This window comes from Salpingoeca rosetta (assembly GCF_000188695.1).
Source record: "Salpingoeca rosetta unplaced genomic scaffold supercont1.3, whole genome shotgun sequence".
Classification (NCBI taxonomy): domain Eukaryota; class Choanoflagellata; order Craspedida; family Salpingoecidae; genus Salpingoeca; species Salpingoeca rosetta.
The window spans coordinates 1,349,796-1,374,795 of NW_004754931.1; the positions used below are offsets into that span (position 1 = coordinate 1,349,796).

The 25,000-nt window shown below is 56.9% G+C and overlaps 5 protein-coding genes across 5 annotated transcripts in view; 2 read left to right on the top strand and 3 right to left on the bottom strand.

The window, feature by feature from the left end:
• The window catches only part of PTSG_01867 (uncharacterized protein), a 6,850-nt gene extending 6,122 nt beyond the window's left edge, over positions 1 to 728 (bottom strand). The window contains exons 1-2 of the mRNA XM_004997790.1: positions 554 to 728; positions 171 to 304 (exon numbers count right to left, since the gene is read on the bottom strand). The gene's annotated coding sequence lies outside the window, so the exon portion shown is untranslated. The remainder of the gene's footprint in view (positions 1 to 170; positions 305 to 553) is intronic.
• Positions 729 to 748: 20 nt separating this feature from the next.
• On the top strand, positions 749 to 11,336 carry PTSG_01868 (uncharacterized protein). Its single transcript, XM_004997791.1, has 27 exons — positions 749 to 794; positions 980 to 1,060; positions 1,374 to 1,489; positions 1,722 to 1,958; positions 2,125 to 2,220; positions 2,395 to 2,516; positions 2,844 to 2,916; positions 3,069 to 3,130; positions 3,375 to 3,552; positions 3,822 to 3,989; positions 4,200 to 4,544; positions 4,749 to 4,802; positions 5,027 to 5,920; positions 6,180 to 6,257; positions 6,466 to 6,540; positions 6,797 to 6,909; positions 7,103 to 7,226; positions 7,416 to 7,478; positions 7,642 to 7,758; positions 8,009 to 8,072; positions 8,320 to 8,492; positions 8,721 to 9,022; positions 9,271 to 9,423; positions 9,698 to 9,767; positions 9,949 to 10,326; positions 10,576 to 10,675; positions 10,906 to 11,336. Exons 2-27 carry the CDS (start codon positions 988 to 990, stop codon positions 11,220 to 11,222), a joined length of 4,545 nt encoding a protein of 1,514 aa, XP_004997848.1. The 5' UTR covers positions 749 to 794; positions 980 to 987; the 3' UTR covers positions 11,223 to 11,336.
• Positions 11,337 to 12,114: 778 nt separating this feature from the next.
• PTSG_01869 (rhamnose binding lectin) lies at positions 12,115 to 14,224 on the top strand (the record flags this gene model as incomplete). Its single annotated transcript, XM_004997792.1, has 6 exons — positions 12,115 to 12,342; positions 12,552 to 12,709; positions 12,830 to 12,897; positions 13,100 to 13,371; positions 13,431 to 13,609; positions 13,876 to 14,224. The coding sequence occupies 6 exons, from the start codon at positions 12,115 to 12,117 to the stop codon at positions 14,222 to 14,224; spliced, it is 1,254 nt and encodes a 417-aa protein (XP_004997849.1).
• Positions 14,225 to 14,329: 105 nt separating this feature from the next.
• Positions 14,330 to 22,156, bottom strand: PTSG_01870 (uncharacterized protein). The gene is made up of 3 exons (XM_004997793.1): positions 22,028 to 22,156; positions 21,570 to 21,728; positions 14,330 to 21,257 (listed from the first exon to the last, which is right to left on the bottom strand). Exons 1-3 carry the CDS (start codon positions 22,139 to 22,141, stop codon positions 14,652 to 14,654), a joined length of 6,879 nt encoding a protein of 2,292 aa, XP_004997850.1. The 5' UTR covers positions 22,142 to 22,156; the 3' UTR covers positions 14,330 to 14,651.
• A 398-nt stretch (positions 22,157 to 22,554) lies between these two features.
• The window catches only part of PTSG_01871 (uncharacterized protein), a gene marked incomplete at its 5' end in the record, with an annotated part of 3,393 nt that continues 947 nt past the window's right edge, over positions 22,555 to 25,000 (bottom strand). Inside the window, 4 exons of the mRNA XM_004997794.1 lie at positions 22,555 to 23,271; positions 23,616 to 24,170; positions 24,492 to 24,594; positions 24,922 to 24,994. Coding sequence (XP_004997851.1) covers positions 23,112 to 23,271; positions 23,616 to 24,170; positions 24,492 to 24,594; positions 24,922 to 24,994 — 891 coding nt within the window. The 3' untranslated portion in view covers positions 22,555 to 23,111. The remainder of the gene's footprint in view (positions 23,272 to 23,615; positions 24,171 to 24,491; positions 24,595 to 24,921; positions 24,995 to 25,000) is intronic.

A 25,000-nucleotide genomic window follows, 5' to 3' on the forward strand; every position in this document is an offset into this window, starting at 1 on the left:
GGCACCTGGCGCATGCTATGCTAGGATCACCCCGCGCGCACGCACACGCACACACACACACACACATACACGCACACACACACACACATACACGCACATACACGCACATACACGCACATACACGCACACACACATACAAGCACGCACGCACACCCATTGTACCCACGTACCTGAAAGTGGTTGCACTAATGTCTTGGTGAAGTGGTGAGGCGATGACATGCAACCCAGTCAAGGCCAACAGGCCTCACAGCACCGTGCTTGGTGTGCTATTGCAGCAGCTGTTGCGGCTACGGCTTGGTTGAAGCTAGAGAGAGAGAGAGAGAGATAGAGATAAGGGAAGGGACAGGCAAGTGCGCCGGTGACGGCGTGCGTGTCATGTGAGTGGTGTGACATGACGAAGTGCACGGCTTGTGGTTGTGTGAGTGAACTCGTTCCCTGTGTGGTGGGTGTGGCTTTTGCACTTCACTCGAGTGTGAGATGCTTGTGGATTGAGTGTGTTGTGCTTGCAAGAAGGGGAGAGCCTCCTTCACATTGTCATCCTCTAACACCATACCTTCTCTGACGTGTCCTGTCTGCTACGCACACCGTGCTCGGCACGACGGCTCACAGTCAATCAATCAAGTCAAGGACAACCAACCCACAAACACAAACACACGCTTGCTTGCTTGCTTGCTTGCTTCGTAGCCCTTTGCCGTTGCTCCTTGCTTGTGTGTGTGTGCGAAGAAAAAACAAAATCTATTCTTTTGCACAAACGCCCGTCCTTCCTGTTGCCAAGCGAAGAAGACACCAAACAGGTGGCGATGCGTGCGCTGAGTGGATGGTGTGGATGGTGCTCGCTCTGCGTTGCTTGGCTTTTGTGCGTGTGTGTGTGTGTGTGTGTGTGTGTGTGTGTGTGTGTGGTGGCTTTGCGCTGACCGAGTCATCGTCCAGTCATCGCTGATAATGTGCTGTGTGGTACATGTGTGTTTGAAAGGGACAGGGCCCGCCATGATGGCAGAGGATGAGATTGTGGAGGTGCGCGCACTGCCGGATCGCGTCGTGGACCGAGCAACCCACCATGGTGCGCCCTTATTGAGTGTTCCACTTGTGTGTGTGTGTGTGTGTGTGTGTGTGTGTGTGTGTGTGTGTGTGGTGCAGAATGTGTGCGTCGGTCTGTGCTCTCTCAACCAACCGTACCACGTCTCTCTCTCTCTCTCTCTCTCTCTCTCTCTCTCTCTCTCTCTCTCTCTCTCTCTCTCTCTCTCTCTCTCTCTTGTCATGTTCCTTGTCGTGCTGCTACTGGTCACGGCTACTCCCTGTTCTTCGTTGTGTTGTGTGAGTGCGCTGCAAGACCCACCTCACGCTTTCCCTATTCATGACGACGTGCCAAATAGCTGGTGGGAGCAATGGAGAGCTGTCGCTGACAGAGCGCATCGGCCGTGACAGACACGACCGCCACATCTCTGCGTGGAACAAACTGCATGCAGACCTCGCGGCCGTCCGAGAAGAGGTGACATGACAACGCAACAGAAAAAAAAGGGGGTTATGAACCACAGTCGTGTTTACACACACACAAGCACATGAAGGAGATGCACCCATCATCGTTCCATGGACTGCTCACACGCACACAACAAACAAACAAACAAACAAACAAACAAACAAACAAACACACGCACCCGCACACACACTCACACACACGCACACACACTCACGCACACACACACACACACATACGCTGCAAGGTGGACGAGCGCATTATGGAGCACAGCCAGCGTGCAAGGCAAAAGATCTTGGAGAGCGATGAGGAAGCGAGGGAGCTGCTTGCCCAGCTGCAGGACGACCGTGCACTGCGCACCATGTCATGGCAGCAAGTGGTCATGTGTCGCACCATGATCACGGAGCATCTGCAGGGCTGCAACTCCATCATCGACACACTCTACAACACGCTCATGGAGATTGAGGCCCAGCGCGTGGAAAAGGTGTGCTGTGCTGTGCTGGGCCGTATCGCTGTGTCGTGCTGTGCTGCATTGTGAACACTTTTTCTTCTTTTGGTTGGCACACCCCACGCCATCCAGCTGAGGCACCCTTCACCCACTTGCACCCCTCACCCCTCGCAAACACACATGTGTACGTCTTCAATGTCAGCTGCGCGGGGTGCTGCGCGATGCGCACCGCTTGATTGTCTCCATTGCGCACGTGCTCCCGTCAGAGGCAGATCGCATGGTGTACGCCGAAGCTGAGGTGTGTGCCCTGTGCATGTTCCTGTTGCTGGCTCTTGTGTTAGTCCAAACACGCACACACTCACTCACACACGCACAAACGCAAACGCAAACGCACACACAAACACAACCACAAACACAAACACAACCACAAACACAAACGCTCGTACACACACATACACAAACACCCCCGCAGGAGATCAATCGCACAATGCTCGACAACTATGTTGCATACGCGGATGTAAAGGCGCAGCTTCTTGCTGATCGCGTGAACATGGAGGAACACATGGACGTGCAGTGGGAAATCCTTTCCGAACGGTAAAACGCTCGTGCGTGTGTGCGTGTGCGTGCGCGTGTGCGTGTGCGTGTGTGTGTCGTGTGCGTGTGCGTGTGTGCGTGTGCGTGCGTGTGCGTGCGTGTGTGCGTGTGCGTGTGCGTGCGTGTGTGCGTGTGCGTGCGTGTGTGAGCGTTCGTGTACGTACGTGGAGTCGTGATGTGCCGAGTGCATAACTGTGCGTTGAGAGTGATGTGCCCATCATGCGAGGCGTGTTGTGCGCGATTTCGGGGGCTTGCCTGTGGTGTCAGTGTCAGGTTAACTGCCTGGTCCTCATTCACCCTCATCTGACCGCGTCCGTTGTGCCGCAGGTGGAAGCACTTCAAGGAGCAAGACTTGACCCAGCAATGCTTGGACACCATTCTCGATCTCACAGCTTACGATGTGCGTTGCCCTCTTGTCTGCTGCGCGCTTGTCGTCACTTGCACTCTCACTCTACCATGCTGACCAACGCACCCCATCTGCACATGCTAACGAAACACACACACGCACATGTGCACATGCGCACATATGCCACGTCTTGCACATGTGAACAGGAACAACGCTGTTTGCGCTTGGATCAATTCAACCGCGACCTGCACGATCTCATGCAAACCAGGTGTGCGCGTATGTGTGTGTGCGCGTGTATGTGTGCATGCGTGTGCGTGCGTGTATGCGTGTGTTTGTGTTCACACGTGTATCGATGTGTGTGTGTGTGTTCATGCGTACACCCTGCTGTGCTGTGTATTTTCTCCGCTGTCTCTACCACCTGTGTTGTTACTTGCACTCACACTCGCCGTGTTTTTGCTATGCACTCACGCCACCCGTGTTGCTGCTGCTGCTGCTGCTGCTGCTGTCACCAGGATTGAGCTGATGAAGAGCGCCGCGCACCTCTCGCCCGCGTTTGCTGCAGCCAGCGAATATGACGCAAGGCTGCAGGCGTGGCAGGCAGACATGCGGAACATCCACAACACATACGCGCAGATGCACCACACGCTTCGCTCAGACCTGCAGCGGCTCCTGCAGGAGAAACAGGACGAGGTGCGTGCAGCGAGTGCCCGCGGTGGAAGATGGAGAGTGCACAGGACCGAAATCACACACTTCTGACGTGTTTTTAGGTGGCGTCAACAACTTCATGGCCACGCACACACACACATACACACATACACACATCGCACACATACAACACGCACGCGTTTGAGAACAAGTCGGGTGCTTTTGTATGTATACCATATCACCCACAGTCACATCACTTCGAGCCTCACCCTCTCATGCGCCACCACCACCAACACCGCCATCACTCGCGCCAGTGCAACGCTGCGGTGACGTCGTGCCTGCGGTCGCTGGTCGACGAGAACGTTTGCAGCCCTGAGCGGGCACGGCTGCTGGTGGACAGGGAGTGCAGACATGCGTGTGTTGTTGTGCTGCGCGACAGCCACAAGGAGACGGAAGCTTTTGTGCAAGCCCTGGATGATGTGGTGCGAACATACGACACTGCTGCTGCTTGTGGTGATGGTGGTGATGGCAGGAGTGCTTCGCTGGTGTGAGTTGGTGTGTCACGTTTTATCTGCCTTCCGTATCTCACATCAACTTTCACTCACCATGCAACCAACAATGCCGACCCCCCCCCCACCACCACCACCACGATCACCATGCACACGACTGGCGCCATGTCTCGAATCACCCAGTCTGCGACGCTGCACGCGGAGGCCGATGCGCTGACAGAGATTTGTCGAAGTCTGTATGAGCAGTGGACGGAGTGCGGGCAGATGGTGGCACAGCAGGAGGATGCTGTTGTTGAGAAGATCCACGGCCTGCGCTCACTGCTACGCCAGAGGCAGGCGGAGACGGAGCAGGCACTTGACATGAAGATTGACGCGTTGCGGCAGGCCGGCAGCAAAGACGCCCTTGCTGGGCTCAAGCGCGCTGTTGAGACGCATCTCACGCAGGCGAAGAAGCTGCTGGAGGAGTATGGTGACAGCGCAAAGGGTGTCCCAACCACGCACCCAACCAAGATTAAAGCGCAGGCTGAGGTTAGTAGTTGACCTGTGCATGCGTGTGTGTGTGTGTGTGTGTGTGTGTGTGTGTGTGTGTGTGTGTGCGTGTGTGCGCAAGGGAAAGTGCCGCTTGATCCATGACTCAGCGTCCTCCACCGTCTTTGACACACGCGCATGTTCGTGGCATGTGCTCATAACTGACTCCTCTTCGCGGCGACATGTTGTGCTGTGTTCTGGCAGGCGTACTTTGAGCGCGTGGAGGCAATTCTGGGCGTCGTTCGTCTCTCTGAGAAGGTGGCGCCGCTCAGTTTTTGTCTGATTTTTTGTTCATGGGCTGCCGTGACACCAGTGCAACGAACTGCTCGCGTGTTTTCCTTTCACTGTGTGCGTTCTGTTCCGTCTTTCGCGCCGACGTCAACCATTTCACAACCGAAACCACCACCACTACCGCCCACAACCAAACCCACACCACTACCACCGACAACACCATCCTCAACAATCACCACCTCCACAACCAGGCGGCTGACCGTGAGGCGGATCCACGCCACATTGTTCGCGCACATGGACGCGATTTCCGCATGAAGCGGCGGCGCTGGGCGCCCACCCTCATCGGCGTGCGCAACCACGCACCCGTCTCCAGCTCACAGTCACGCACGTCCTCACGTGGAAGCACGCGCACACGCGCGAGCGAAGTGCAGGGCGGGGAGAAGCGCGCGGTGTTTCTGAGCACGCTGCCAAAGCTGCGGCGGGTCGTGAGCCGTGTTGACTCCACGGTTGCTGTTGATGAGGCGGAGGTGGCCAAGGAGCGGCGAGAGCGAGGCCTACAGCCGCCAGGGAACAGAAGAAGTACAGGAAGAAACAGCACAAACAGCGTGGCCGTGGTGGGCGAGCTTGGCTCTCTCACCGTCACGCCGCGGCGACGGAGCCGAGTGCGGGCAAGCGCACAAACGATGATGACGACAGTCAGCGAGGTGACGAATGGTGGCAACAGTCGGGTGCGGCACACCGCAGATGCAACCGCCTCTGAAGCAGGCGGGAGCCATGCCGGACGCGGCAGCGACACGCAGAGGACAGCAGCAAACGTCGTGGTTGTTGAGGACCACGATGATGATGATGATGATGATGGTGATGGTGATGGCGACGCAGCTGTGGGTCTGCGTGAGGATGACGAGTATGATGAAGTGCTGGATGAGCGCGATGAGTTCGGCGGTAACGGCATGGAAGACGAAGGCGTTGAAGAGGAGGACGCAGATCTTATTGGGCTGGATGACGCAGAGCGTGAGCAGCGGAGGCTGGATCCACTCGCCCGTCCCTTTGTTCGCCAGCACATTCCTGCCGTCCGCCTTGCCTCTGACGTTGCTGCCAGGGAGGTTGTCCACAACATTGCGCTCTCCGAGAACGATGCACTCAAGGTGCGCTGTACACGTGCACACATGTCCGCGCGTTTGCGTGTGTGCATATTTGTGTTTGCTCGTGTGTTTGCTCGTGTGTTTGCTCGTGTACGTGTATGAGTGGGTGTTTGCATGTGTTTCGATGCACGCTCCTCCTTTGTTCTTTACCAATGCGTCGTGCATGAGTCATGAGCGTTATTGTGTGTCGTCGTGTGATGCTGGTATGGTTCACGCTCACCGAGCAATTGGCCTTGCTGTTGCATGTGTTATGTTGGGACAGATTTGGGCGCACATTTGCAGCTCATGGCTCTCTCACGCGGACGATTTTCAAGCAGAGAGTGTGGAGCATGCAGAGGAGGTATGTGGAACTTGGACATGTGCATGCTTGTGTACTTGCGCGCGCGCGCGTGTGTGTGTGTGCGAGTGTATGCGCGCGCGCGTGTGTGCTTGGTGTGAGTCCTTGCATTCCTCCCACAAACACACACACAACACTACAGCACATGACACCAACCTAATCGCTTGTGTGCCTGTGTGTGTGTGTGTGTGTGTGCTCCGTGCGTTTCCAGTTTTCGACTGCGCGCCGCCGGGAAGTGGAGGCGGAGGTGGATGCGGCCATTGAAATGCACGACGGGCGCATGCGGGTGAGCGCCTGTCTTGCTGTTCGGGCGACACGGGGTGCATGGAGACAGTGTGGAGTTTGGACCATTTGTTGGTGGTGGTGATGTTGTTGTTGTGGTTGCAGTTGTTATTGGTGGCTTGGGTGTTGCACTTCCCGGTGCTGTTCGACATTGCTATGTTTTGTTGTTGTTGCTGCGTGTACTACCAAGGAAGCGTTTGTTCAATGCAACCGACGCAAACAGTCACCCTGAACACATGATATCATGTTACCGTTTACAGCGTATCGAGGAAGATGTGCACAATGTGCGGGCGGCCGAGTTGATGATGCACCAGCATCGCGTGTATCAGCACAGCCAGGCCGTCGAACAGGAGCTATTGCAGGAGAAAGACAGGTTCGTGATAGACTGGTGGATGGATGGTTTGGTGAGGTACATGGTTGTTTGCAGTGCTGTGCATGTGCACATGTATGTCGCATGTGCATGTTGGCATCCCCGTTCATACACTCACATGCCCCATCTGCATGTGCGCCGCATGTGCGCGTTTGCATGTGTGTGTGTGTGTTCGCGTGTGTGTGTGCATTTGCAGGTCGGGCGAGCTTCAGCAGCAGTTGAATCGGGAGGCGCTTCAGTTTGAGCGAGCGATTGATCTCGCCTGTGGCGAACTCTGCTCAAAACGGTCGCGCAAGGAACTGCAAATGCACAAGGAAGCGGTGCGTGCACGTACACATGTGAACGCATATGTGTGCATGTGTGTGCGCTTGAATGTACACGTGCCTGCACCTGCATCTGCATTGCATGCCCTTGTCCCCGCTCCCAGTGCGTGCTGGGAATGTGATCTTGCTTGTGCTGAGCAATTGTTTCATCTTCACGCTTGCGCGTGTGTGTGTTTTGTGCGCCAGATTGAGGATCAGTATCGCGGATACCGCAAGGTGATTCGGGAAGCGCTCATCCAATACAGAAAGGTGGGCACCACGCCGCTGTGCTATGATGTGCTTTGTTTCTTCTTGTTGACGTGATGACGCCTGACTGTGTTTCTGACCGTGTTTCTGACCATGTTTCTCACGCACATGTCACTTGTTGCCTCATTGCCAACTGTCACGTGCGGTCGTGTGCACACGCATGCAGTCCCTGGATGTGTTTCTGCGTCGCTTGAAGGAGAGCAACGCGTCATTCCGCGCATCTTTTCGCTCCTTCACGGAGAACGGAAACTTCAGCTCAGATGAAATTGTGCAATACAAGCAGGTGCAGTATGACTGTGCACCGCTTGTTTGCTGTTTGTCGTGCCTACATATTTAGGGCATTGCTGCTGTTCATTCGATTTATGTTCTGTTGTCCACTCCGCTCGCAGCTATCTCTTGTTTTGCCAGCACGCCCGCTTCCTCGCCTGTGTGAACATACATGCATGCGTGTTTGCTTTCCTGTGCTTTGAGTTGATATCCTAACACAGAACACACACACACACAAACATCTTCACGAACACGCACATATGCAGGTGATTACGCACGTGTTCTCGCGAATCGATCAGATTGAGGGCGACATTCTCACCGAGCTGGAAGGTGAAGCACCTTTCCTGTGATTCACTCCAATGCTAATCATGGGTGGAGTGGAGACAACTCTCAGTTCCTGGGAGATGATCACTCCACCACACATTAAACCACACATTCCACGTTTTACAGATGCACGCGTTGTCTTACTTGTATGTTGTTATCAACACAAGCACCTATTCTCACCCGCCCTTCCACCCATGCACACACATGCACACATGCACACATGCACACATGCACATACACTTTCTCATGGCAGGTCTGGAGTCGTCATTTATGGCGCAGGCGAACGGGCACATGGAGCGGTTCCAGAACGACTACACCATCCACCACCGCGACGTGTCATTGCTGGAGGACACCCGCCACATGATCAGCACGTGCAAGGTCAAGATTCAGTCCGAAATCAACAAGTGCGACTCTGCCTTCAAGAAGGTCGGTCCATAGCAACGCACTTGTGCGTGTGGTCTTGTTCACTTGTGTGTGTGTGTGTGTGTGTGTGTGTGTGTGTGTGTGTGTGTGTCCATGGCATGTTCCTGGCGTGTGAAGCCGTTACGTTTTGCAACTCTCTCTCTCTCTCGTGAACCCCCCCCCCCCCACACACACACAATCTTACTCCATCTCACCACCATCACCGCCGTTTCTGCCATGTCGTCTGCACAGCTTGAGGCGACATTTGCGCAGCTGGACAAGATCAAGCGCGATGTGACGGGCGAAGCAGATCGCATCTTCTCCCTCATGAAGGCCCTCAGTGACGGTGTGATTGAGCAGGCAGCCTACCTCAACTGCATCAAGCATGGTGCCCCGCACAGCTATCACGGCGAGCGCAGCGGCAGCGCACGTGCCAGCCGCTTGAGTGCCGCCTCGCACGCGTCCAAGGGTGCGCGCCAGTCAACAGCAAAGTCCACAAAGAGCACGGGCAAGCGCAAGGGCCAGAGCTCGAAGCAACCTGTCGCCAATGGCAGGTGTGTATGATTGAAGTCATTGGTTTTCTGCGTTGGCTTGCCAACCCACCCGCTGTGTGACTTTTGTTTTGATGCAAGGCATTGGCTCTTCAGCCAAAGGTGTGGTTGATGGTTATGTTTGCAGACAGACTCGTGTCTTCGCGATTCTGTGGTGAAGCGACATCATATGAGGGCGTGTCGTGGTGTTGGTGCTGGAGTTTCCTCAACACGCGCTATACTGTTCACACTGCATGTTGGCGCTGTTGCAGGAACACGGTGCCAGTCGCTGTGCGTGGTTTGCGGTTGATGGTAGAAGACTGGATTCCGGGGCGTCCTGACTCGTTTATGCACACCATCACCAGCCACCGCATCACATGCCGATCAGCCATCATCCACCTCGCTGTTCCCTTCTACGAGAAGGGGTGCGTATTTGCGTGTTATGTGGTTGCGTATGAGTATGCGTGTGCGTGGAAGTGCGTGGCTTGTGGATACGTTGGGCACCTTGTTGTGTTCTCAGTGTACATATACATGTACCTCATAACGCTTGTGTGTGTGTGTGTATACGGTTGATGTGCCTTCCGCCCATGCAATCTGACTTCTGTTGTCAGTGGCATGTTGAATCGTGCTCACAGAGTTCTGCCTTTGTTGGGTCTTTCACGATTTTGTTTGCCATGCAATTCCTGCCCACCACCACAGACACGCACGCCACACACTGCGCCCACTCGAGATCCGCGAAACCATCCAATCCTACATGGACAACGTTCAGGTGCGGGCGTGTGGTGATGAGCGCTGCGGGCTGAGTGCCTCAGTTGAAATGTGTGGTGGTTGTCACGTGCTTTCACGCCGTGGTTTAGCAGCAATGGGATGCTATTTCCTGCGATGCCGGTGCACCCGTCGCATTGTGTCGCTGCTGGTCACATGCGAGCTTTGCTTGTGGCTTTGTACAGGACATTTTGAACGAGCTCGACGATCGCGCGCGCACGTATTACGAGAAGGCTGTGCAGCTGCTGATTGATTTGCTCGCCCGCATCAACTCCATGTTTATGGTCAGCACGCGGGCCGTGTTTGAGAACATCACGTTCAAGTGCGTGTCGCAGCACACGAATGCGATGCACGCCCTGCACGGCGACTCCCTGGCAAAGATGCGCAAGGCGTGGACGCAGCAGCACCAGCAGCACATGGCACGGCTTCGTCCACAGCTTGCGCACCCCGCGCTTGCTGATGACTTGCAGCAGTTGGACAAGGAAGAACACAAACGTATACAAGACGTTGATTCCGCCCTGCACGCGCTGACCGAGCAGTCTGTCGAGGCAGATGACGACGCGGTAAGGAGTTTGTGTTGTGTTGCGTGATGTGTTGTGCTGTGTTGTGTGTTGTGTGTTGTGTTATGTGTTGTGTTGTGTGTATGTGTGTGTGTGTGTGTGTGTTGTGCGCATTTGCTTGTGCGCGTGGTTGTCAACATCCACTTATCTCTCTCCGTGTGCGTGTGAGGTGTTGTCGAGTGTGTCGTGCACTTCTGTCCTCCTGTCAGTGCACTACGTCTCACTTTCCTTTTCCTTGATCGTGTGTTGCAGCTGACGACGTTTGTGAATGATATGAACCAAATGGTGCACAATCTGTGCAACATCTTCGAGGACGTTCTCAACCCCAACGAACTCTACTTGCCGTCACGAGGTCAGGCGATCTTTTTGAAGTCTTGTGATTGAAGGACACGTGTATTCGACTGCACACACGCACGCGAGTACGCACAAACGCATGCACACGCGCACACACGCACGCGCACACACGCACACACATATACAATTATTCTGACGCTTGCAGTAGTTGCCTCGACTTATCCTCATGCATTCATACATTGCTTTCCTCGTTCACTGGTGCGCCGGATTTTTGTTTTTTTGTGACAGATCCGACTGCACCTCCTGAGGTTGCAGAGCAGCGGCAGAAGGGGCGTTTCCCGCTCATTGTGACGGGGCAGGTGATGCCTGGAAAGCACCGCCGCCTCACATCCGCGCACGGCGTGGGCATGCTCAGCACAAGCCTGCACCACCGCGCAATAGAAGCGCGTGATGCCAGTGTGCAGGTGGCACGCGAGCACTTTGCAGCAGCAAGCAAGTCCCGCGAACAGACATGGGAAGACGTCAGGGCTGGGCTGCAACTTGAGCAGACAACGTGGTCTGACACCATCTCCCGCATTCGTTCCCTCACAGAGGACCAGGCGTGATGGCGCCATGGGAGCCATGCCCAGCGATGTATTGTGTGCTCTGCTGCGTGGTGCAATTGTGTCAATGTCACACCAGCGTTATTGATGTGCTTTATTCAGTAAACGTTTCTGGCACTCCAACAGCACGTTCAGCATGATCGGGCGTATCGTGCGCCCACACCAAGAGGGCGACAGTGATTTCGCGCACAGTTGTGTCAGGGCGTGCGGCTGTGACACACCATGCACGGACGGACGACAACCAACACCAACAACCACGGATAGGAGCTTCGGGCGGATACAAAGTGCTTAAACGATAGTCGAGGACACTGTCAAGCAAACCGCCAGGCAGCCAGGCTCGTGTTCGCACGGTTGTCACATGTCATATCGTGCGCATCATATGTCATGTACTTCTTCGCCAGCCCGAATTCAGAAGGCCTTGCACGTGCACGCGGCCCCGACGTGCAGTTCTTGGCTGCACTACAGCAACGTGCCTGATACGGTGTCAAGATGCCCTTGTTATTTCCCCGAAGCTCTCACTCAAGCCTACCTGCAGACCGGTCGACTTTGTGGTCTCTTTCCCCGAACTGGACCTGCCAGCAGAAACCTCCTCGTGGATGCTCGCACACTTGGTCAAGTGGATACGACGCATTCCTAGATATTGAGCGACGTGATGAGATGATGTTATCTGTGGTAGCGCCCTGTGGTTGGCGCTCAAGCGGCAAGGTTCTGTGGCCTCCCGATCATTTCTCGCCACCATCCACTTATTTACACCCCGACACTTCAAACGCAGCCAGCAGCGACACCGCCTGGCCTGATTCGCACCGCAACACCAGGCGCGGCCAAGCTATACCGTCAATCGCCTCCTCTCAGCAGAGCACACATCGAGCAGACCATAACACCGTCGATTGCTGCGATGATGTTCACGGTCAGCAACCGCAACGCAGCCTCAGGCACCTTCAGGCCCTACCTGTTGGGATCCCTTATGCTCACAGGTGCAATCTTCCTGTCATCAGCAGTTCTCTTCGCCGAGGCCATTGAGCCCTCAGCGACACCACCAGCAGCACAGCAACAGCAACAGCAACAAGAACAGCAGCGCTGCGCAGCCGATTGTCACCGCCATATCAACGTCTGCGTTGGCAAGGTGAAATACCCGTTGTGTGAGCAACGACTGTTGCTGCTTGTACTGCTTGTGCTTGTGACCCGGCAAGGCGGTGTATGCATACGGCCACATCCGTGTGGGAATACATGAGCGGGGCATAGCCGCCACTGGGCCTATGTAGAGGTGTGGTGAATGAACTGTTTCTCGTTACTTCGGATCTTCTCACACTTGGGTTGCTTTGCTGCATACAGAGCGTTGACGCCCCGCGAACCGATGGCTTTGTTGCATGTGTGGAGGCACACGTCCACCACACTGAAGGTGCATTGGGCGCATTCAATGCCTGCATTGATGCCTGCGGGGACGACAGTACCAACGCGACATCTCCAACCCTCGAAGCACTGCAGTGCTGGTACGAAACACACACCGCAGAGCTCTCTCTTGCTTTGTTTGCTACTTTCACCTGATACGGGTGTTGTGGTCCTGTGGCATTGTGCTGACTGTCTGATTGATGACCCAACAATCCTACCAGGACGAGGTGTGCTTTTTTCACGGCCGACATTGACTGCCAGTCGGATCAGTATGACGGCTTGAAGTCAGGTCCACAAGCGAGCACAACACTTCCCACAACGGTAACAACAAGCACGAGAGATCGTGCCGGTAGCAGCAGCAGTCGCAGCACGATGACGACAACCACCACCAGCAGCACCACTGTAAGCTCAACTTCAACCTCAAGTGAAATTGAGCCAAGCACAAGCGAAATGACAACGACAACAACAACAACAACAACAACAACAACAAGTACGCCAACAACAACAACAACAACAACAACAACAACAACAACAACAACAACAACAACAACAACAACAACAACAACAACAACAACAACAACAACAACAACAACAACAAGTACGCCAACAACAACAACAACAAGTACGCCAACAACAACAACAACAACAACAACAACAACAACAACAAGTACGCCAACAACAACAACAAGTACGCCAACAACAACAACAGCAGCAGCAGCAGCAACGCCTTTGCCCGGCGATACGTGCATTCGGGAGCGCCACTGTGAAACTGCATGTGGAACGACCAAGAGGCTGAACTGTGGACCCACCCGTGTTATCAAGATTGCTGGTGCCTTCTATGGCCGGCTTGATGACGGCGTGTGCCCCTACAGCAACCACGATCTTACCACCTGCTACCTGAGCGTGCTGAACATTCTGGCACCAAAGTGCGACGGTCATTCCACATGCAACGTTGCAGCCTGCAACAGCGCGTACACAGACCCATGCTATGGCACGTACAAGTACCTGGAGGTGGATTACCAATGCGTCGCCCCAACAAACATCAGCGACCCCATCAACTGCAATTCCGCCACACGACCAACACCAAACAACAGCTCCACAAGTTCTACAACAACAACAACAACAACAACAACAACAACAACAACAACAACAACAACAACAACAACAACAACAACAACAACAACAACAACAACAACAACAACAACAACAAGCGACAGTGTGAGGCTGCGCCAAAGCACGACTGCACCTCTGCCATGATGTCACTCAGCTGCGGGCCTCACCACGTCATCAAGATTGCCAATGCATTCTACGGAAGGCTGGACAACAGCGTGTGCCCGGACCCGCTCGCCCGCGCCAACAGCACAGACCTCGCAACGTGCCAGGTCAACGGCACAGCCGTCATGCGCGGGGTGTGCGATGGACAGTCTGCGTGTGAGGTGGCGGCGTGCAACGCCGTGTTCACGGACCCGTGCGTGGGCACCTACAAGTATGTTGAAGTCAGCTACCAGTGTGCTGACCCCGCACACGCCGCTGATCCCATCACCTGCGATTACACAGACGCATCCACGACGATTTCCGCCACACCCACAGGCACCACTTCATCCTCTCCGCCTTAATCTCCAGCGCAACCGATTGCTGTTCTGCATGCATCCTCCCCCCACTGAATATATTGAATGGTTTCACCAGCAACATGTCCTCTTGCCTTTCATCCCAAATGGATGTTGGTGATGGTTTCTTGATCAATGAACGTGATACCACAAGCAATGGTGCAGGTTTGAAGTGAACATAACTCGGAACATCGGAAGAGAGTGTACCATGACGTCACGAACAAGGACAGCAACATGGTAACGTGCACGCTGAACGCTTGCGTGACACTGTAGTGGTGGTCAATGGCATATGTGTGAGTGTTTGAAGCATGACAAGTGGAAACCAAACATGCACGGATCAAGAAGAAGCATGGAGGGGAACGGTCCACCCGTCCATCGAAGCGGGAAATGTTCGCTGATTCTCCGATACAGGGCGGTTTCAGCATCTCACCCGTGCTCACTGGAAGGAGACAACCTTGATGTCCGTGGAGGCTGTGAATGGAGCGCTTGTGGAGGCGTCGATAAACGGGTACGTGCCATCAATCGTTTGCGCAGTGAATGAGGACTCGCCACCAAAGAGAAGGCCAGTTGTGTTGGTGATGGGGACCATGGCAGCGCCGATCTGATAAGACGGCGGTGTCGGTGTGGCTGAGACGGACATGGCCTGAAGGTCCAGGCGATACGACACTCGCGTTGACGCGCCGCCCTTGCCGCTGACTCCGTTTGTCACAAGAAGCCAGCCGTTCTGCATCTCCATCACCGACGCAAATGCAACCGGATCGCGCAGCACGAGCCGAGGCGAGATGGTGGTCACCTTGGTGCCGTCAAAGACGAGGATGGATTGCAGGGCGCTGCCGTCCGAGAGGCCACCCACCAGCACAGCCTTGTTGAGGGCGTGCGAGTACGCCACAGCAATGCCGCTCGCCGCGGCTGGCAGAGACGTGGTGTTGAGGATGGTCCAGGTCGTGGCGTTGGTTGTGAGGACCTCGATGCTGGCCAGCGCCGTCCCGTTCGACATCATGCCTCCAATTGCATACAGCGCGCCGTTCACCACAACCATGCTGTGCCCAAAGCGTGGCACCTGCAGCGATGGTCGGGCACTCCACTCCCCGCCAACGGCTGAGTAGCACTTGCCTGTCGCTGTGGGAGTGCCGCTGGCAAACGTGTCGATGCCACCGCACACATATGGCTGGTCACGGAACACGGTGGCAGCGGCATACGCCGTCGGGGTGGGCAGCATGCCCTGCGTCACCCACGAGCCGGAGGAGAACACCTGCACCTCCGTTGTGGGCAGGCCAGAGCTGTTGAAGCCGCCAATGACCAGCGTGTCGTTGTGGTACATGAGCGCAGCCGCGCCCATGACTGGATGGCGGAGGGCACTTGGGATTGGCAGCGGGCCGGGCGGTGCGGGCATTTCCCCCACGTGTGACGCGTTCTTCCACAGGAGGTTTGCCTGAGCGGCCTGTGCACCAAGGTGCTGTGGGAGGTAGTGGTCGCAATACTCCGTCAGTGCAACAAGGCGGTCGGTGAGCGCTTCGCCCTGCAGATCAGAAGGGAGGTTGTGGCGTGACTGGTCAAGGACATTGGGGAGGGCGTCCAGCTGAACGCCAACAGGGTACACTTCGCCCTGTGGCAGCTCCAGCTCCGCCTGCCACGCGGCCGCGTTGTTGCTGGGGTCCTTCACGCGGGGTGGGCAGCGGGGCATGCACGTGGTGTAGTTGAATGTCATGGCCTGTCGCATCTCGGCCGTCAAGTTGGCTGAGGCCGATGCCGATGCTGAGGCGTCCAGGTCAAAGAAGAACAGCAGTGCTGCCTCGGCACCGCCGCTCAGCGACGTCTTGCCCTCAATCATGGCGCGGACCATGGACGACTCCACAGCAGAGACCTGCACGCTCATGGAGCCAAACTGGATGGAGTTTGGCAGATACAAGCCGTACTTGTCCGTGAAGTTGGCGAAGACAGGCAGGTTGTCGTCATCCACGTCTCTTGGCAGCGCGCGCAGGTCATTCAAGAAATTGGTGGTGAAGCTGAGGCCCGACGCATAGTTGGGGCGGGAAAGCGTGTAGCGGGTGCAGTGACCAATGGCAATGGCCAGGTCTGCCGTGAAGCTGGCCGTTTGCTGCGTCACCATGGCCCATGTTCCTCCGAGGGAATACTCAAACCCGAGCAGCGACGGCCAGAGGAACTTCTTCGATGGGATGACGCTGAAGAGGCCACGCAGCGTGTGCTGCAGCGCCGTGGTTCCGTGCACGTGCCAGGCCTTTTTGGCGTACTTGCACGTGTCCGAGCTCGCACCGCCTTCGCCATTGATGCCTGGTGGAAGTGTCCAGTCGTATGTGTCGCCAGGCACCTGCATGACGCCAGACCAGGGCGTGTTGCCGTCCATCTCAAACACGGGATAGCGGCTCCAGCCAGGGTCGGCACCTGTGCGCGACAGGGGGTCCCCGCGAATCGTGTGATACCCACGCAGCATCATGTCCACCTGTTGAAACCGGAGGGCTGGCTTGCCTTGCGGCTGCTTGGGGGACACGGCAACCGGCCGGCTGCCACCACGCCGAATCCGCCCACTTTGTTGCTGTTGTTCTTGTTGAGGATACGCATTGCTCTGGTGGTGCCTGCCGTGAAGGGGGTGCTTGTGTGCTGCTGACGCAGGCGGGGATGACAGGGATGACGAAGACCAAGGCAATCCATGCGATGACGATGATGCAGCACCGAAGGGAGCCTGGGACGATTGTGTCTCAATTGGTTGTGCTGGCAGGGACTGGGTTGCTGGGTGCAGGCCCACCTTGTCGCCCACGGTTGCACCAGGAGGTGCAACAACACCAAAAGCCGCACGCAGACGAAGTGGCAGCATGCCATCCCCAAATGCATACAGCTCATCTGTGCTGGGCATGTACACGGTGGTGATGGCGGCGGCAAATTCGTCCCCACCTCGGTTGAAGGACGGCAGCACAACCAGCTCGCGTGTAACCATGTTCCAACGCCACACATTTAAGCGACTGCCAGAGTGAGGATCTGTGGCAGCAATGACGACAGTGTCACTTGCACGGCCAGGGAACGGAGTACCGGACGCCCGACCCAAGTTCTTATGCCTGTCCATTGTGGGGGTGGTGGTGGTGGTGTGGGCGGAGGATGAAGTGGGCAGCGTGTGTGCCTGACCTGAACACATGGCCATGGGAAGGTACCCAACGACGCGCACCTCGTCGGTGGTCACGTTGTACTTCAGAATGGCCGAGGAGCACGAGCCATCTGGGCGGCGCCCGCCAAACAGGAAGACGCTTCCGGAACCGTCTGCCACAGCTGTTGCATTGGCCAGGCACAGCAGTGGTGTTGTATGCGGCTGACGCTGCCACGAGGGCGAGCTCGCACTTGTGTCAAGGTGGTACGCACGACATGCCGTCTGCGTTGACGCACCAGCCAGCATACCCACAGCCACAATCTTGCCGCTTGCGGCGTCCAGCGCGGCCGCGGCGTTGTTCACGGAATCAGGGAGGGAGGGCCCCGAGACCCAAATGCCAGTCGTTGTGTTGTAGATGGCCGACTGTGTCTTTGACGTGGAGCCAGCCGGAACGTTGCACACGGACCAGAGCGCGCTGTTGGGCGCGAGCACAAGAGATGACGCGTTGGTGATAGGGGCTGGGCTCACGTGCTGCCACTGCGGCGCCTGCACGCCCTTGACCATGGGCGGCCGATACAGCAGGGTGACGTCGGACACGGTGCCAAGCCAGCCGCCGGCAACAACAACCGCAGACTCGTTGACAAGCACGGCGCGCGAGTATGTGGCGCCCACGGGTAGCATGTTGGGCGCATACTGCCACGTCGGCTGTCGCCTGGCTGCCGAGCAGCCGGGCGTATGGGCACAGTACGTTCCGTCCAGCATGACGGATCGGATGAGCTCGGCGGTCTGGTTCAGGAGGGCGTGGCTGATGGTGGGGAAGTACGCGGGTGTCACCACCTCGGTAATGGGGCGCACACGCGTGGCGATTGGGGACACGTGGCCGCCGTCGCTGTCAAAGATGTTATCAAACCCGGTCGTGTTGATGGTGACGTTGTTGGTGAGGGGCGGACAGAGCGGCACGCAGGTGGTGCGGTTGGAGCTGGTGTAGCGCACGAGATCAGCGTTGGCGCTCACGTGCGCCTGCGCGTCCTCGCTGTGGGAGCCGCCCCAGAAGAAGAGGGTTGAGTGCGAGCTTGAGTAGCCAAAGTCGACGTTGGCCCGCAGGGCAGCGTGGAAGTGCGACTCTGTCATCTCGAAGGACTGGGAGAAGCGCGCGCCAAACGAGGCAGAGCTCACATAGGCGTCGCCAAAGTGCTGCAGAATGCTCACGGCAAGGGCGCGGGCATTGGTGGTGTTTCCCTCCTTGATCTGCTGCACCAGCAGGTTCACAGCCGCCTTGAAGTCGGGCGACACAGGCGGCGTCAACAGGGAGTCAGGGCCGTCGCTCTTCTTTGTGTGGACTCCATCGGCGTTGACATTGCGGCTGCTCCGGCTGCTGCGGCTGCTGCGGCTGTTGCGGGGGGCCTCGTTTGGGTCCGTGCTGGCGAGTGGCGTCACAACAACGCCTTCTTCGCCTGGGCGGGCCTCAATGTAGTTAATGTCAAACAGCTCGCATCGGCCAGAGGCAAAGGCGGTGGTGTGGCGGAAGGTGGTGGAGGCAGAGGCAGACAAGCCCGCCTCAAAGTTGGCGCTGAAGGCAAAGTCCAGCAGGCCCGGGAAGCCGAAGAAAAGCTCAGCACTCATCCAGGCGCTGGCTGCAACCTGGGCATCCACTTCGTCCTGGATGAGACCCGTCTCTGTTTGGAAGGAGCAGCGGCGCAGCGAGCGCACGTCCAAGGCGTTGGGCACGCTCTGGTTGTCGTGTGTTTTGTGAAGCCAGAAGCAGCTCTTGCAGTCTGGCTCAAACACGCGCGCTGGCACCACCTTGCCCGTCACCGTGGACACGCCCATCCCAGGCAACGATGCACCGGGATGAAGCGGTGGCGATGCAGCACCAGCACTGGTCACGCGGGCTTGCTTTGAGGTCTGGGAGCTGGTGGAGCCAGCGCTGGTGCGAGGTGCCCTGCTGTTGTTGCTGCTGCTGCTGCTGTCACTGCTACTGCTAGCGCTGTTGGCACTGGTGCCGCTGGCGGTGTTGCTGTTGGCGCCAAAGGTAGTAGGAACTGCGGTTTGCGAGCACTGGATTGTTGCGCCTGGCGCAATGGTGTATGTCTGCACGCTGGAGACGACGCCCTTGCATTGGCTGTCCTTGCAGCCGCCAGCAACGACAACGTCCACACCTCCGGGTGCACTCACCGAGGGCATGGTGACTGCCGGGGCAAACGCGGTGCCCTCGGGAAGGCCGCAGCCAGGGATCCATTCCGCAGTCGCTCCCTTGACAGGGAGCTGCAGGATGCGCACGTCACTGAGGCTGGCCACGGCGTTCGTGTCTGGTGAGCGGGCTGCGAGGCCAGTTGCATCGCGGCCACCCATGATGAGGATGTCGTTGCCCACAACGACGGCGGCGTGCCCCATGCGTGGAGTGTCAGCGCCTCCCATGGGCGGGACATGGGCGTCGCTCCACAGGTCTGTGTCCACGTTGTACAACAGCACCTTTGCATTTAGCGTGCCGTCCGGCAGCACGCCGCCGACGACGTATACGAGCGAGTCGTTCACCACCGTGCACGACATGCCGGACAGGGTGAGGGGCATGGGCTGAACTGTGGACCACGAGTCGGTTTCCGGGTCATACACCTCCGTCACAGGCGTGCCACCGCCAGTAACATGCAGCGCCCCGCAGGCGACAAACGTGCAGTGCAACTGGCGGCGCGTCTGCATGGGCTCCACGTTGATCCACTCGTTCTTCTGGGGCGAGAAGGAGATGACGGTGGTGCGGCCACTGGTGTTGGTGAAGGGCGGCCCGGCGCCACCGGTGACATACACGCGATCGTTGAGCACGGCGGCGGAGGCGTTGGCCACGTTGGCGCGCGGGTCCTGCGAGAGCAGCGTCCATGGCGCCACCCCCTGCAATGCAGCGGATGGGTCCTGGGCGGCTTTGGTTGGGGTTGGCGCCGTTTTTGGCGGCATGGCTGCGGGGACGTAGCGCTGCACGGCGGGCACATCGGGCAGGGACGCTTGGCTCGCTGTTCCACTGAAGAACAGCACGGCGTTGGCGTTGGCGTTGGCGTTGGCGGTGGAGATGGAGACGTTGGCAAACACGGCAGCATGGCCTGCCATGGGCTGGAAGGACGTGATGCCCGTGTCTGTGGTGGTCCAGCGAGCAGAGCGTGGGGGGAGCTTGGGGCAGCCACCCGCACGCGTCTTGCAGAAGTCATTGTTGAGGAAGCGCTGGTAGAGCTGTGCGCGCGTGCCGATAGCTGGGTCGTTTGGGAAGAAGGCTGGCGTGAGGACGGCGGTGAGGTTCTGCAGGGTGTATGCGACAACGCCCGGGTCCTTCTCGACAGCGAGAGCCCACGCGTTTGCGCCGCGCGTGAGCTGACCGTGGACGGGCGGGAAGGGGATGTAACTTGTCTGCACGGAGATTTTGCTGGAGTTGAAGGCCTCCTGTTCGTTCCAGCCAGGGGTGCGGTTGTTGCAGAGCACGTCGTCACCAATGGAGCAGATGTGGTTGAGGGTGGCTGAGGAGTGCAGGTCGCCCGACGTCTTGCGGAGATGCTCGAAGCTTTCCTGGCTGAATGCGGTTACGCGGACCGACTTGCCGCCAAACTCAGCGTCGGCAACAACGGAGTCGCCGTAGGCGTTGGCAAACTGCAGCATGTCGTTAAGCTTATCGTTGTACTCGCTCTCGTCGCGCGGGAGCAGCTCGGCCACGTTGGACTTGAAGCCCGCGGTGAGCACGGCGCTGTTGTCGAACGTGTTGCGCTGAACATGATAGCTTGTGCAGGCAATGCTGTGGCGAACGACCACGTTGTTCTTGTTGACCGTGAGCGAGTTGACGGCAGAGAACCAGTGCGTCTCTGAGGATGAGTGGAAGAGGCCGTGGTGCTCCGAGTGCGTGTACGCGTTCACCACAGACTTGTAGTCAAACCAGTCGTGCATGGCCTTGACTGAATCCGTGAGTCGACACTGTGTGAGTGCGAAGGGGGCGGGCGGGGAAGGTGAGACAAGAGTTGTCGTTTGGGTGCTGGGCATTCAGACATTTATAGAGATGCAGACACAGATACAAACACACACAAAATACAAACACACACGCATACACACACGCATACACACACGCATACACACACACATACACGCATACACACATACACACATACACGCATACACACATACACACATACACGCATACACACACATACACACACATGCACGCATACACACACATACACACATGCACACATGCACGCACATGCACACATCAGGACGCAAACAGCACACCTTGAAGTTTGGGAGGTAGGTCCAGCCATCGGGAACGGCAACTGTGCCTTCATAGTGCTGGCCTTGTTCGAAGGAAGACAGGTTGAAGACGGCGCTACTCATGAACCCAGGCGTGTTGCACCGTGACGAAGAGCATTGCGGATCGCCATCAATAGATGACTGCAGGGAGATGCATGTGTGTGTGTGTGTGTGTGTGTGTGTGTGAAACACGGAGTCGTAGCGTATGGGATCATCGCTACAAGTCATTGTGGAACTGCTTCAGCACAGCACCACGGAGAATCACAGGAACGCTCAACAACAACCCAGCATTCACTCTTGCTTGCAGGCAACCTCGAACAGCCAGCCAAAACGTTTTGGTGGTGCATTCGTTCCATATTGGGTGGTGCCATTTTGTTGTGTCACCCATGCTAACACAGCATTTGTGACGCGCTTCTTGGGGACTGACATGAATAACTGACCTGGAAAGTGAGCACGCCTTTGCCAACGATGTCCACGTTGTTTGGGGGCGACAGGGCATGACCTTCAGTGCCAAGGAGGGCGAGGACGAGCACAGCGGCAAAAAGGCCGTGCATCTTGGCATTTAGGGGGGGGGGGGAGGCAGAGATAGTGGAGTGGAATTGCTTGGAACGAAAGGAAATGGACTCAGTGGCAGTGACAAACGGACGGAACAAGGAAAATGGCTGCTTCTGCTTGTGAAGGATTGCGACTGATTGCGTGCGAGAGCGTGTGTGTGTGTCACGCCATGACTCATCGCAGTGCTCACCGGTGTTGGAGCAGCATTGCATGGTTCGAGGACTTCTGCTTCTTGTGCAAACGAAGAAAGCGTGTTGTGTGGAGCGTGGCTGGGATCACATCGGTGGTGGGAGGAGATGTGCTGAGCTGTCGTTGTTGGCAGCACACTGGTTTGGCCTCGTTATCTCGCTCAACGGCCTCGCGCTCCTGTCGCAGTGCCGTTGTCATCGATTCTTGTTGGCTGTCGCCTGCATTGCAGCGGCCCGCCGTGGCGTGCATCCGTGTATCAGGGTCGGTTGCTCACACCGTCACCACGTAGAACGAACCAGAAAGGAAGCAAGCAACAATCACAGCTTCCCTCACATCCAACAAATGTAGGATGTGTGTGGGCCGTGAAGGTCAGGCAAAGAAAGGCGTGGGAAGGGTCAAAATGGGAAACAAGGAAGACACACGTGTCATTCAAGGGCACGGTGGAACCAGCGGAATGCTCGTGGAAAAGTTAGGGAGAAGACAAACCGCGCGGAGAATGGGATAGGGGAGCGACGAGCACACCGACAGTTAATCCGAGGGTCAAGGGACAGACACAAGGCCACACCTTTGTACACACAAAGGTAAACATAGACAGAGAGACAGACAGGCACAGACAGGCAGAGAGCGACAGGCAGATAACCACACACACACACACACACACACACACACACACACACACACACACACACACACACACACACACACATAAGCACACACACACAGACAGAGGCACGGGTACGGGTACGACATATGAACGCAGAGGGCCTCATCAAGAGGGAATCACGCCTCAGAGGTGTCGAGTAGAGACGCGCTGTCACTACTGCCGCTTGGCGGGCGCACTTGGATGGCGAAGGTGTCACCTCTGGGCTGGTGGCCCCGCTCACGCACACGCAGCAGCAGCTCCCGAAACGCGAGGAACGCAACCATCTTCAGCTGGTACCTGGTGCATAGCAAGCAGGATCGCAGACAACGTAACGCACACGCGCGGGCTGTAAGTAACGGCAAAAGCAGCATGTCGATGTATGCATGTAAAGCTTTCCTGTCAACCACATGACCACGGACACACATACATGTGCATACACACACGTGCACATATGGACCACAGCACGACACCACAACACCAACCACCACACCAACCACACCACCAACCACACCACACCACACTACACCACAACACCAACCACACCACACCACACCACAATACAAATCACAACACACCACAACACACCACAACACACCACAACACCAACCACACCAACCACACCACACCACACCACATCACACCTCTTAAAGTGGCGCGGCATGAGCAAGTACTCCTCGTCGCGCTCGTCCATCCTTCGCCGCATCTCCGGCATCATCAGGGCAAGCTGCTTCTGGCACGTCCACACCGACGCCCGCGGCGCCTGCGAGTATATCGAGTGGGGCGCAACCTGCGCGTAGCACAACAGCAGGCTGTCAAGCAGGTGCCGAAGCTGTAGCGTGACGCCCTCCGGCGTGTCCGGGTCCTGCACATACGACTGCACGGCGTGAATGCTGGCTGCGAGCGTGTGTGTTGGCGCCAGGTGCCAGGGGCTCTCCCAGCATGCAGCCATGGCACGACTGGCCTCCGCCATTGCGGCGAGCGGGCCGGGCGGGTAGGCGTCGAGCGAGGACGGCGCCGGCCACTGGGAGCGGTGGCGCGCAGCAGAGACGAGCCACGTGGCAAAGACAAACCCGGCAATGACGCCCGCAAAGGCGACGGCAGCAATGACCTCACGGTCGAGATAGGGGGACTCGAGCAGGGCCTGGGAGCCGTCGGTGCGGCGCATCAGAACAAGCAGCGACGCCGCCATCAGCGCACTACACAGCAGTGGCAGAAATGGGATGGGGGAGCATGTGAGGTGGTGCGGGAGTGAGGACAGAGAGCAGTACAACAGCGGATGAGGGAAGAATATTCAGTGACAAGGCATCCAATTTCGCGGGCAGCCTCAAAGACACGGTTGGATAGACGCAGACACACAAACACACACGCGGATACAGAGATGTACGCGGATACAAAAATGTACGCACACACGCACATACACAAACACAAACACACACAAACACACACACACACACACACACACACACACACACACACACACACACACACACACACACACACACACACACGGGACTGACATGTGATAGCAGCTGGCGATGAGGTTGGCGTTTGCGATGCGGAAGGGTTTGCAGAGCGACAACATGAGCGAAGACACAAGGAAGAGCCCAAGCACGGCGCCCGCTGTCCCAGCGGCCGAGAAAAAGCAAAAAAGGAGGAGAGGAGAAGGGAGGAGTGATGCGTGGGTGATGGGAAAAATATTGCGGTGTGGTGAGTGTGGAAGGCGCGTGGTGAGAGTGGACGCAGGGGCGCACCCAAGAGCAAAGCAACGACAATTCAATGGATGGTAACGAGCAGGGTTGAGACGCATGCTGTTGGGTGTGTGTGTGTGTGTGTGTCGCGAAGAATACTTTGCGATACTTTGCAAGACTTTGCAAGACATGGCAAGAGAAGAGGCACATCATCCAAAAGGAGGGCACCAGGAGCACAGGTTGTCACGAGCCAACATACCTTGTGCAAATGGGATGTCAGACAGGACAGTATAAGCAACAACGACCAAGGCCTTGTGCAGGATGATCCAAATCTGATT

Coding starts and splice junctions, on each gene's coding strand:
- PTSG_01868 (XM_004997791.1), top strand. CDS start 988: ATGATGGCAGAGGATGAGATTGTGGAGGTGCGCGCACTGCCGGATCGC. Junction 2,517..2,843: donor TGGGAAATCCTTTCCGAACG/GTAAAACGCTCG, acceptor GTTGTGCCGCAG/GTGGAAGCACTTCAAGGAGC. Junction 8,493..8,720: donor GCGACTCTGCCTTCAAGAAG/GTCGGTCCATAG, acceptor TCGTCTGCACAG/CTTGAGGCGACATTTGCGCA.
- PTSG_01870 (XM_004997793.1), bottom strand. CDS start 22,141: ATGCACGGCCTTTTTGCCGCTGTGCTCGTCCTCGCCCTCCTTGGCACT. Junction 21,729..22,027: donor AAGGCGTGCTCACTTTCCAG/GTCAGTTATTCA, acceptor ATCTCCCTGCAG/TCATCTATTGATGGCGATCC. Junction 21,258..21,569: donor CCTACCTCCCAAACTTCAAG/GTGTGCTGTTTG, acceptor GCACTCACACAG/TGTCGACTCACGGATTCAGT.